Here is a 13246-nt window from a genome sequence, read left to right on the forward strand (position 1 = left end):
AGCTGATTAAAACTGGCTCAATCGTAGTGTTTCTTGCTTATTATACTAAACTTATTATATTTTAAGTATCAAAAGGTCTCATTTAAAATCTCTATAGGTTCACTTTCTGTGCTGCTGTAGCCTAAATGTGACCTTGTTTAATTCAGACCTCAGCCGCGTTTGGCAATGTTACAAGGTCCTACGTAGTAAGAGTGCAGTCACAAGGTTTTACAGTAAAATACCTCAGGGGCTTAACATCAATATGCTAAACTGCCAGCACATTTACGTAATGAAGCACATGTCTGAAAGGGGCTCTAGACTGATGTGGATGACAGTTCCCACAGAGGTCCGACATTACAGGACCCGCAAAACAGAGGAAGGCTTTTTTCTACACAGTGGCTCATAATATGTGCAACTGCTACCAGCGATGAAGATGAGGTCAGTGAACGTCTATCTACAGATGTTTTTTTCTACGATGAACGACTTCATTAGAGGTGAATCCACACCAAACCAACCCACGAACAACAGAGTGCGAACAGTAAGAAAAAAGAAGTAGAAAAGAAAGGCTTAATGTGTAGCCGGGAACTGTCAACAGTTTTCTCACACCAAGTTTCATGCATTCCTCTTAAGAGGCGGAGCCTAAGAGACAGGTGCGAAAGTGGGGGGGAAGGGGGGGGGTCACATGTGTAAAGGGGCGGGGCTAGTCACCAGGGGCTCCGTGTGCTGCTTGAGCTCCTCCAGATGCTCTAATATATTCTTCTTTGTGATGATGCCCAACACAATCCTGAAACACACACCCGTTACTCGGTAAACTGCCCAAAAAACAACGACAACAAATAAACATAAACAACAAACAGAAGAGAGACAGAGAGAGAACAGACAGCAGCAGCACAAAACATACATAACAGGTGTAACTTAAAATATTTAACTTAACGTTAACATAAAATACAACTCAAAAATTACAACAACTCAATTAACACAAAAACAACAAAACTTTATCAAACTTAATGTTACAAATTAATTTCAATTATGATGGATCGTAATGTAAATCAACCAATAAACTATTATATAATTAATCATGTGGTTTGAGGTGGCGTTCTTTAATTACGTCATCTTGTTGTGCCTTCTTCTTCTGCAGTGGTTTAATGGCTCCACGACTGGAGAATTAGCGCCACCAACGAAGCAACAACATGATAGTAGTGCATGGAAACGCACTTTAATTCGCATTTTATCTGAATAATCTTCTGGAAATTTGTTTAAAATATATTCTGTTTCTTTTAAATTTTAATAAAAAAAACAACAATGAATTGATCCTAGAAATAAATGTATATATATATATATATAGACACATTATAACATAGCATAACATGAGAATTGTAGTTTATTTTAAGTGCATCTAACATACACCATCTGGCTGCTGTAAATACTCACTAGAGCACCAAATGTGTATTAAATTACAAGAAAATAGTCCCCATAGTAACCAGCTGTTTTGGTAAATGACTCATATATTTTTAAAATGTAAATAAAAATAGTTAAACATAAAAATGTTAATATAAAAAAAAACAACAGTGCTGTGCGGCTGCTCTCTAGTGATTGTCGCAGCAAACTGAGGGAAGTGATCTGTAAATCGAGGAGTGTGAAAGCTATTGAACGCAATCTGTCTTGTAAATACTAGATCACACCAGCAGGTGGCTTTCTACAAAACCTCAAATCTCTAAAACCTCCACCGGATCTCCTCTGACAGATTCATGAGACGTTTATTCTCACTAACTGTACATTTTCAGACCACACATCGACTGATTTTACTGACTCTATTTCCCAACATGATACCTGTTATGTAGTTGTCGTTAGTTTCAGCAGCTCAGTCTCTTCTACTGAGGAGGCTGTTATTGTTCAGTAGGGGGTGAAGGAAGTGCAGCACAGCGGTTAGGCCAGGCCATGCAGATTACAGGGGTAAACCCAGGGGGATCTGAGAGCCCATGCAACACCAGACAGTGTGTACATGTGTTTGTGCAATGTCTGTCGACCTCAGACGGGTTAGTCGATCACAACAACGCCACAAGGAAGGATGTGAGAAGGATTCGCCTTCTGTTCTTACAGCACATCCTTCCTCCTAAGACAATTTCGTTTCCTACTTACCCGTTGTGAGTGACCAGGCACTGGCGCAGCCCCAGCTTTCTGAAGATGTCCACCACGATCTCCATGGGGGTGTGGTCGGTGACGGTGAAGGGGCTCATGTCCAGGATGGAGCGCAGTTTGAGGGGCCGGGGGCTGTCGGCAGGCAGGGTGGGTGCGTGCTGGGTGAAGTACACCCTGGAGTTCAGCATGATGCCCTCCTGCTTTCGGCGAGCATTTTCTGTTGAGAGAGGAACAAGGAAATACTCAAGTTTAAGAGATCTGGAAAAGAGAGACATCATTTTATCATCATTTGGCTTTGGCAACTTTTTCATGTTGGGACACACTTGGAGCAACCTGGGGTTCAATGTCTTGCTTAAAGACAGTTAAACATGTCCAAATGTGGTTATTTTGGTGATATAGTGTGTACTTTTCTTTGTGCAAACCCTAAATCAACCCGTTCTTACTGCTTTCTTCCTGTTCTCACATTTTCCACTGAAATGTGGGAGGAACTATTTGTGGAAACTGTCCTACTCTGTCGAGTTACCTATAGCGATAGTGATGTCCCTGCGCAGAGCGAATCCCACCAGCCTCTGGGACTCCTTGGACACTATCACAGGGAAACCATTATAACTGGTTTCATTGATGGTGGCCTGCAGCTCCTCCACCGTCAGGTCGTCCTGCGTCAGCACCGCTAACGGCGGGTCGCTGTGCCGCGGCCTCATCACATCCCTGGCCAACGTGGTGTGTGTGAATTCCTCCTTGGCGTCCAGGAAGGGGTATCCGTTCAGGCGGATGTGGGCCTCATAGATTCCCTCGCGTCCAAAAGCATCACCCACCCATTTGCTGGTCATGACAGCAGCCATGAGGGGGACGATGTACTCCAACCCACCGGTCAGCTCGAAAACGATGACGACCAGGGAGACGGTCATACGAGTCACGCCACCTGAAGAGAGAGCAGAGTAAGAATAATTTGACTTTCATATTTACCAGAATTAACATTTTAATACCCAGAGATGGGGGGAAACATTAGATACCAGACATATAGTTGCTTCATTTACTATAAAAAACTGCCTTTTGTCAGTTTTCTTTAAATCAAGAGACAATAACATGATGCTAGATACCTTAATCTGTTTAACTTTCTAGAAAATTGTGCAGCCAAGTGAATGATTGTAGATTTTGTTGTGATTGGATTCATATTTAGACAAACATCTGTATTTTGGTGAAAGATTTAAGAAACAATAAATGTATCTTTTATGTTTATGTTTTACCTTTTCTAAAAGAAAAATGTAAATGTTGGAACACAGGGTGTGTAATTTTATATTTAATAGTGGTATGGATCAGGGTATAGTAAAAGAAAGTCAATTGAGAAACCCCTTATTGATAAAGTAACCTGATAGGAATGAGAATGACAATGGGCACTGTATAAACATAAATAAAAATATGTGAGCGTAAACACATTGTCTCTTGGTATATATCGTCATATCTTTCACCTCTTGGCACTGATAGATAAATGATGACTCACCCAGACACGCTGCGGCCCCCACCATAGCGTAGAGCCCTGGCGTGATGCAATCGGCTCCCACCTCGCACCACTCTTTGAACAAGAACCAGTCGTGGTGATAATAGGCGAGCTGCTCCATGGCGATGCCGACGATTCGCCCTGCGATCGCTCCGATGGCCATGCTGGGGATGAACAAACCAGACGGTACCTGAGGAGGAGGAGCAAGGTTTAGTTTTGATGAAGACATGCAGCGTAACACATTTGTTAGGAAAACACATCCAGTGATCACCTTGAGTCCGAAGGTAAATATGGTCATGATGATTTTAAAGATGAGCGCCAGGCAAAGTTGCCACATGGCGGCGTAGACGCCTGGCCCTGCCGGCCGGTTGGGGTTGTCACTGAAGGCCTTGCTGCCGTTCATCTGGCTGCGGTACTGGCAGAGCTGCGAGGACTCCAGCGGGCCGCAGTCGGTGAACAGCTCCTTTATCAGCTCGCTGGTGTTCTGACGCGTGTACGGGTTCGGGAAAGCAACCACAGCTGTGATGGCCGCCACCAAGATCACCTCCAACACCGGGTACTTGCCTGAAGAGAGGGACGATGCAACGTGTCAGACTGAGGGAGGCGTTCAGCGTGCTGTGCCTCTAACCAGAATCTCAAGTCTAACACTGATGCATATTCAAAAAGTTACAAAGCATCAAAGTTATGTGCACTAAAACAAGATTCTGATATAAAATCTGACAGCAGATAACGTTAAAGCTGCCAACCTTTTATTCCCCTGTATAAATCATGCTGGCATTTGAGTTCTTTCTGCTAGTACAAACTGCTGACAGTGATCCTCCAGACAGCCCCATCAATTACAACTACCTTCACCTTCAAACACATGAGCTGGCTGACATTTTCCCAATTTCAAATGAAGTCAGTCAAGTACTTGCCGAAGCGTGTTGATTTGCGCCGCCGGCACCAAGCGATGTTGGCTCGGATGAAGAAGGCTCCCCAGAGGCCTCCGAAAACTCCCAGAAGGATGAAAGGGATGAGCTCAAACAGGTACCACGGTGTGTGGTACTCCACGTAGAACAGCACCAGGCGGCTGTTACCAAACGGGTTGATGGAGCGCAAGACGAAGGCCGCCACCAGGGCAGCAAAGAAGGAGCGCCACAGCGTCTTGAGAGGGAAGTAGTAGCTCACCTGGAAGAGAGTGAGGAGAGTTTAGATGTTGAAACAGTCATTTTTTTGGCAGTTCATGAATCAACAACGACATGTGCCGCACCTCCTCCAAGCTGAAGAGCACTCCTCCAATCGGGGCTCCAAAAGCAACAGACACTCCGGCTGCCGACGCCGCAGAGAGAACCTAAGAGAACAAAACAAACGAACCTCAGCAGACGTGATGAGGACACAAACAACTTCACTGACTCTAAAACATCACAATAAACAATAGAACACCGGGGAGGATAAAATGTTTTATGTTCCAGTAACACTGATTTATACGTCTTCTCTCTCACCTCTCGTTTCTTGGCCTCGTTCTTGCTGTACTTGGGGAAGAGGTAGGAGAAGATGTTCCCACAGCAGCAGGCCACGTGGACCAGGGGGCCCTCCTTCCCCAGACTGAGGCCAGACGCCACAGCCAGCACCAGAGTGATGGTCTTAATCATCAGGGTCCACTTGCCCAAGTAGCCCCGGATGATGAACCCACTCAGGATAGTCTTGATCTGGGGAGAAATGATGAGGAAGGTGGAGATAAATCTGAAGTCCAGCTACAAGGGTGAGTTTGATTCCAACTAAAAAGGTCAGAATACGGTGACAAATGTCCATCACAGTTACCTGGAGCTGAAGGTAATGTCTGTTTTGTTTGACCATCAGCTAAAGATATTACATTTATTGTGATAGAAGCTGGAACAAGCCAATGTCCTGCATTTCAACACTTGCCAATTGATTGTCCATCACTTATTCAATCAACTAATTGCTTCATTTTGTAAATGAGAAAGACGTTTAAAGCCCCTGGAACTAACTTCCTTGTAAATGAGTGATTTATGTTCTTTTATGGATGCAAACATAGAAAATACAATGAATTCAAGACTCTTTCCCTTTCTTTTATATTTTTTAGGCCATTTTATAACTTTATTAGAGAGTAGATTGCAGAGAGCTGCCAGGAAATAACCAAAGTTATTTGGATAAATTTCGGATTTCAGATTTAAAATCAGCAGACAGATGACGTCATATATCGACGTCTAATAAAATATGTTCAAGTTGCCTTTTTTCGATTTCTTTATGCAGATTCAGCTGCATCTCTACCTCCGGATCTTGTCCTCTATTCTGTTGTTGTCAACGTGAGTCTCATCTACCAGGCGCTTTACTTGGCAATGCAGTTCCAGCTCTCTTGTTCCCATGGCAACAAAAGGGAAATTTTTTTCACAGCACGGACAAACCTGTCATGTCTCCCTGCTGCTCACTGAATTAACAATTTTAAGGCACTTCAGGACGTTAAAGGAAAACCCATAAACGCGACGACACACTGTGTGGATCCCACAGATTGCACATAAGCCATTAGACCACTTTCATGGAGAGATAAGAAGCAGCTGCAGAGATTTATAGACTTTCTGTTTCATGTGCCACTTCGAGTTTCTGACAGCCAGATGCACATTGATCAGACATGAGAAAATGAGAGATAAAACAGAACATCAATAGTCTGTTTCAGATGCAGGAAAGGACACACAAAGAGAAATAACTTGCTAACCTCATTAGTTTGATTTAACTGATACCTTCTATGGCAAAAAGTAGTTTGTCCAGGAGTCTTAAACCAAATCAATATCTGTCAAAAAACTTTAAAAAAAAAATAAAAAAAAGATGCCGTTTGAAATCTCTCCACTCTTGGATGTTCAGAGTTTCAAAATGGCCCCAGCACGCAGCTATAAGCATGTTTCAAGTGTACCTGAAAGCTGAAAGGGTTTTGTGAAAGCAACATTTTCCTCACCTCAGGGATCCCCGAGCCGCAGGCGTACGGAGCAAACACCTTGACCAGACAGACGGCCAGGAAGGCGAAGGACAGAGCCCAGTAGATGTACATGAAGTAGTTCATGATGTACGAGCCGGGGCCCTGCAGAGAGTTGAGGAAGAGGAGGGCAGCAATTGTGAAGCAGCATTGTTGAGTTTCACTGACGATAACTTGATAGCGATTGAAAAAGAAAGCAGCAGGGTGGTGAGTATGACACATACTGATGTAAATAATGTAAATGTACATTTTATTAAGAGTTTTGAGGTTGCATTAGCAGCAAAGAGGAGCAAAAAATAAAAAAATATGGAGGCTAAATAATAATAAAATGTACTAATAAAAGAGGGTAAATCAGGAATAAATGCCTGTCTCTATGTTAAGCCCTTAAAACAATAAAATCAAAGCTAGCTGTTGCGGACGTCGCTTGCATGTGCCTGCGTTAGTCTACCTCAGCCTGCCCCAGTATTAGCTCAGCCCAGCTCTTCCACTGAGGACACTTGTCCCGCTCAGCGAAGGTGGTCTCATTGGACGTCCAGCAGCACTGCTCGTGGTTGAACCACATGGCGCTCAGACACACGCCCTCCTTCAGGTCGTTCATCCAGTCAGCAGCAATGTCAATCAGGCCAGCCAAAGCACCTGGCAGGAGGAGGGAACCAGGAAGGAAAAGAGGGGCGAAGAAGTGAAGGCAGGAAGTAGAAAAAGAGAAAAAAAGAGGCAGAGGCATTTTTTTTTTATTTAGAGCCTCAATTTAGAACAACAAGGTAGACCCAAATTGTGTAAAGCTGCTACATCCAAAGAAAATACAAAATGAAACCTGACACTTGTATTCAGGCACTAATCCTGGCGGCTAAAGAGCAGGGACACCTACACTAAATATTTACCTACAGAAGGTTTTATAACCAATTCACTACAGGAAATTTACTTTATACTAGAAATATGCACATCATAAGGCAGACAACAGCATGTTCTAAAAATCAGTGATGGTCTGAAATGAGTGAAATCTTTAATTTCACGTTTATGGTTTATATGTTTCAGATCAGATGAGCCTTTATTAGCTGTGTCGTGGGCTCTTTTAGGCAGAAATACGTGTATCAGTACCGCAGACATCTTTAATTTTTAAATAAAATGATGATTTGTATATGAGCAGGGGAACACCATGGCGTATTTTGTCCATACGTTCCCTTTGTAACCTGGACCTTAGAGAAGCCCTTCTACAAAAAAACACATTTTAGAGCAACTTAACTTAAGTAGTACAAAAGTCTGTTGGTTTTCTCTCTTTTGGTGGCCACAGAAACATAAATCATTTATGTAAATTACAGCTGCTTTGAGGACTGTCTGGTGAGGCTCTAGCACGAGAGAGGAAATGCTTGTTTGTGTTTGTGAGCGAGTGAGAGCAAAAGACAGAGAGAGAGAGAGAGAGAACAAGAGAAATACTGAGCCTCGGGCGAAGCATGTGAGAGTCACCAGCGGAAGAGATAATGGCAGCGTGAGCGTGCTTGTACTGTGTGTGTGTGTGTGTGTGTGTGTGTGTGTGTGTGTGTGTGTGTGTGTGTGTGTGTGTGTGTGTGTGTGTGTGTGTCTGTGTGTGTGTGTCCATGTGTTTTACCTGAGGCCAGGCCAGTGAGCGTCACCACCAGCCACCCAGACCAGGCGTCGTACAGGCTCTTTGTGAACTCCCATGCTGACTCTTTTTTCTTGCTGTTGATCTAAAAACACAGAAAACACACACAAGACAGTTTGTGCACAAAAGCAGAATTACATACTTTAATAACAAATTTAATAGGAGAAAATGTAATTTGATGAACATGGATTGAGTTACTTACACTCAAAGTAATGTAGTACGTTTATAACAGCTCCCCACTGATAAGCAATTCAGTAATTTACTATAGTGGCCACTGTTGCTTCAATAAAATGGTTAATTGCACTATTTGCATTCCAGGTAAGGCCAGGTTATAAAAACAATGTTTGCCAAAGTATTCATGTAACATAGAAATTCTTATTTCCGGGAGCGCTGCACTAAATCACTTCTGGACAGCAGGCTGTAAAGTTGTGTCAATATTTGGATAAAGGTGTTGAATAGAGAGGTTGTATCAGTGACGGGGAGATGTGGGGCAAGTTTATTGTGTGTTTATTCATTCTGGTTCATTCATGAGTTCTGTACAATGAGATTTCTACACTGAGAAACGACCAACTGCTACTGAAGACTGGCAATAGCTTTGATGTTAAATTCTTTTTCGTTGGACTTCCTCTTGATAAAGTTTTAGTTTCTGTCGGTAGGTTGCACTATTTTCCTTCTCTGTGAAACCCTTAAGGCTAAAACTGCTGATCCTAACTACTTAGTTCTTCTTTTGTGTGATCCAAAACACACTGTTGCTCCACAGGAAACGCGTGATACATCACTTCCTGTGCAGCAGAGGATTTTTTTCGCTGACACCAGCTCATGTGGCAAAGCTGTATTAGCTGGAAATAGACTGAGGTACGAGGTTGTGAGAGCAGAGTGTCAATTTGAAGCTACCATTGCAAACCAATTCTGAGCTCCAAAACTCCCTTTGATATGTTTTAAGGCGTAAAGGCCTCAGTATGCTTCAGACAAGGTGCTTGTTGGATTATTTAAAGGCGGGATTGTCCGTGGACATCACAAATAACCATCTGACAAGAAGTTCTGATGAAGCAAACTGGCAGCGTAACAGTGTGTACGTGTACCCAAACCAAAGAATTGCCTTGGTCGGACGACGTCGTACAAACTAGCTCGTTTGAAGTATACTGAAACCTTTAAAAGGTTAAAGGTTGCATTGCTGGCCAGCCTCAGTTTCCTCACCTTCCGGTGCCTCTCGCGATCCTTGCACTTCTCGCGGACCCAGTCGATGGTGTGGAAGTCGTCGTAGGTCCCCACACCAGGGATGGGCTCCTCTAGGAAGTCCAACAGGTGGGTGGTGCTGCTGGGTGCCCCGCCCCCGTTAGACATGGCGTAGTTAGACCCTGAAGGGGAAACACAGAAAAAAAAGAGTGTAAGGCTTTGCAAAATTCATGGTTAAAATATATATATAGTGTTTAGAATAATATCTTTTGGTGCACAGTGTGATTCAAAAGAGAAAGAGCCTTATATCAAACAATACAATATGCTGCCAGAGCATTATGGATATAAAAAAAAAAACATTTTGGCATGAGACACACTGTTGAAACTCTATATACATATACAAACATTTATTTTTCCTCAGAGACATTTTACCAGAGAAACCTAAACTCGGCAAGTCATTCCAGTCGCTGCAACACGGATCAGAAATAAGCTACAGCAAATACTTTTTACAATGTTAAAACAAAAAAGAAAAGGTAGTGATGTGGTATTTTGCTACTCTGCAGTACATCTGAGCATCTTATAAATGCTCCTAAAAAGAAAGGATATCCATCAGAGTGCTGCCGACTGCACACATTAGAGCTACATCTCCTCGATTATCCAGCTCATCAGAAGCACTGCAGAGCTAAAACACACACCACTGATATATAACGACGCAGTCGAAAACACAGCCCCGCTAATGAGAGAACCCTGCAAGCCCTGCAGTCCATCACCTCATCCTGAACAAAAACAATTAAGGAGTGGAGGTTTATTTGCTCCGCTGGAACATTTGGATGAGTAAACTTTTGCTGAAATACCTGTAGGAAATCTCTCCCTCTGTCTGTTGATCCTCCTGCTGCTGTGAGATGCAGATCACTATGTGTAAGTGGATGCATGAGTCGGCAGATGGTCTTTTTATATTTTACATTTTGAACATCAAAGCTTTCAAAATGTGAATCAGCAACAAGCCAGACTAAGTAAACAACATTTTACTTATACCTAAAACCTAACAGATGCCTTGTTGGCTTTTTCTTGGAGCCATAAAATCCTCTGTCCTTATAAACCTTAACTGCTTGGATGTCTGGCAGTCTCATTAGCGCTGGTTCGATTGTATCGGCCTACAGCCTGCAGGACAATGAGATTACCTTTAGGGCCAATAACCATGTAAAGTAAGTTCAGTAATGGCTTCAGCATGACTATGATTGGTCACAGCACATATCTAAGATTTAACAAAAAAATAAATACAAAGCAAACATTGTCTACTGCCTTTGAGCAGACGGTGCGGATACTGTAAAAAGATAGATACAGTGAGTATGTAAGTGGTTAGATCTGACCTGTTCTGTCTGGATGCACAGATTCAATATGAAGCAAAAAGCAAAACATATCAACTTACATCAGCAAACATACACGCACACACACGCACACACAGAAAGTATAACAGAGCGAGGAGCAGATTCCCTCTGCCTCTTATCTGGAAAACATCGCAGGATTTGCATGGCTGCCATTTGGCTTCCCTGGCTGAGGTGGCTGCATGATGCGACATTACTTACGTAAAAGAAAGTGAAAACAGTAACATTATAAAATAGTTCTGAGTCAACATAATCTTCTTATCTGTCATCCACATAATTCAGTAAGTCGATTCCATTATTGAAGTATAAGAGGGTCATCAAATTAACTTTAAAATGCACTACCGCATGTTTAATCTAGCTCAAGTGTGTTTGATAAATTAGGGAGAACTCGTCCTCCCACGTTTGAGATTGTCAGAAAAGCTGAGCCTAATCCTCCTACTTGTGACGACAAAAATATGCGAGACTTCTTCATCTGCAACACAAAGGCAGTACAGTGTGTGACAAGGACAAAATGGAGACACAGAGCAACAGCTTCGGTTCAAGTGTTCAGCAGAACAATGAAAAATATGTGCGGTTACTCAAAATAATAATGTGACACATGTACAAGAACAACTTGTTTCTCCTGTCTGTGTACATTCAGCAATATCAGATTAATTCACACGCAAATGGGTGTAATTTTAGTTTATGTCATCCAACACATTTCCACCTTAAACGGAAATACACGCTGGGAAATTTAAAATGTACGCCAGGAGATTACAGACCAATTACTTCAGGGACAAAAGGTAAGAGCAAGAAAATTGTATTTAGTATTTCAACCCATCTTTAAGAGTAACTTAACACCAAGCCAAAAAAAACAATGGGGCTCTGCTGGGTGTTGTATCACTGTTGCAGGGCGAGAACTTCAACCACCAGAGTCTTAAACCAACCAGCGTTTTAGACTGCTGAAAGACAAATAGGAGCACAATGCAAGGTCTTTTGTTCACTAAACAAATATTTCTTCTGTCAGACATTGATTTGACCTTTGAAGACGACCTGGAAGATTAACTCCCAACACTTGTTACTCACGTAGCATCGAGCTGAGGCTTCCCCTGCCGTGATTATTCAACCATTCATTCATTCATTCATTCGGTGCCATGAGGTCAGTCACACAGCAGTCAGGCAAGTTGTTGCTGAATATTCCATCATCCTGCGATAAGACACTGTTGGCAGCAGTGGATGTCACTGAGGGTAGAAACAGTTTGACCGACCCCGAACTTCAAGTGCTAATTAAGCTAATTTGCTAGATACATTTAACTCAGATGGTTTTCTACCAAGGAGAACACAAACAAAAAGAAAATTCCCACCATGAATGCCATTATTTGACTTGTGTGATCTGTAACAATATGAAACAAAAGCACCTCAACATGCAAATAAATTGCAGACATGTGGGACAGGCAGAAAATCCTGTGGTCATTTGAACAGCAAACGTACACATTCCAGTCCACGATACACATTTGCCCTCACATTTTTAATCTCCCGAGCTTAACTACAACTGGGGCAGGGTCATGACTATCTAACAAGGCTTCATTCATAGCTGTTAACCCTCTGTGATCTGCTTTAAACAATAACAGGAAAATCCCTTAGATGGCTCTACATCCTTTCCAAGCATTACTACACTGCAACTGCTATTACACCACCAAGGTATTAACACATGATAACTGAGCTACACAACTCAATGCACCAAAAAATCAACCCACAATAGGTGAGGAAGACCACAAGCAGTTAAAGTCAGATGCTTTTTAAAAAAATATTATTATCAAATTATATACATCTCAGTTTGGAATAAAGCTCTTGCACACTACCGACATCATTATCCCCAATAATTGAAGTATACGCAGAAGATGGAGTCTGTTTCCCAAAGAGTTCCCACATCACCAAAGAGCCTTTGAAAGTGAAGCTTATTAGCTCATATCGCAGCCTTTGATGTTTGATGGGATGTGGGAGAGGAGAAATAAGTCGAAACCCCCTATGGTGAGAATTTCTCTAAGGCGTAGGGACAAAATGGTCAAGAGTAGCTTTAATCTGACCAGTCGATACATATCGTGTCCAGAGAGGAGAAAGAAGAAGTGAGTGTGTGAGCTGTTGCAGACTCAGCAGCAGTGAGAGTGTGGCTCAAAGAGGCTCTGCATGGAGACGGATACCATCTTTCTCCATTTTGATTTTGATTTCAGAGTGACCGCGACAGTCTGGATTGTCCTGGGATAGTGTGTGTGTGTGTGTGTGTGTGTGTGTGTGTGTGTGTGTGTGTGTGTGTGTATGTATGTGTGTGAAGGGGAAGCTAGATGGTGATGACTCAGTTGTTGACTCAACAAAAGACATGGAGGTCTGGTTTTTGGAAACCACTGAGATATGATCTTTCAACAACAGACAGCTGAGGGCAAAAAGAAAAGAATAGTACAGCTAGGAGCTATGGGTGGTGTGACTTTCTAATTAACTGAAAC

At 42.5% G+C, this 13246-nt stretch overlaps 1 protein-coding gene across 8 annotated transcripts in view; it reads right to left on the reverse strand.

The window, feature by feature from the left end:
* The window catches only part of clcn3 (chloride channel 3), a 39963-nt gene that overhangs the window by 8274 nt on the left and 18443 nt on the right, over positions 1–13246 (reverse strand). For 5 of the 8 annotated variants that reach the window (XM_051428898.1, XM_051428893.1, XM_051428897.1 and 2 more), the window contains 12 exons: positions 9403–9563; positions 8191–8290; positions 7033–7220; positions 6567–6689; positions 5098–5304; positions 4866–4946; positions 4531–4783; positions 3888–4180; positions 3620–3806; positions 2642–3040; positions 2119–2335; positions 688–763 (listed from right to left, as the gene is read on the reverse strand). In XM_051428898.1, the coding sequence (XP_051284858.1) occupies positions 688–763; positions 2119–2335; positions 2642–3040; positions 3620–3806; positions 3888–4180; positions 4531–4783; positions 4866–4946; positions 5098–5304; positions 6567–6689; positions 7033–7220; positions 8191–8290; positions 9403–9549 (2271 nt within the window). In that variant the 5' untranslated portion in view covers positions 9550–9563. The remainder of the gene's footprint in view (positions 1–687; positions 764–2118; positions 2336–2641; positions 3041–3619; positions 3807–3887; positions 4181–4530; positions 4784–4865; positions 4947–5097; positions 5305–6566; positions 6690–7032; positions 7221–8190; positions 8291–9402; positions 9564–13246) is intronic. The other 3 variants (XM_051428895.1, XM_051428900.1, XM_051428899.1) reach the window with 1 other exon arrangement.

Source organism: Dicentrarchus labrax, unplaced genomic scaffold (genome assembly GCF_905237075.1).
Source record: "Dicentrarchus labrax unplaced genomic scaffold, dlabrax2021, whole genome shotgun sequence".
NCBI lineage: Eukaryota > Metazoa > Chordata > Actinopteri > Moronidae > Dicentrarchus > Dicentrarchus labrax.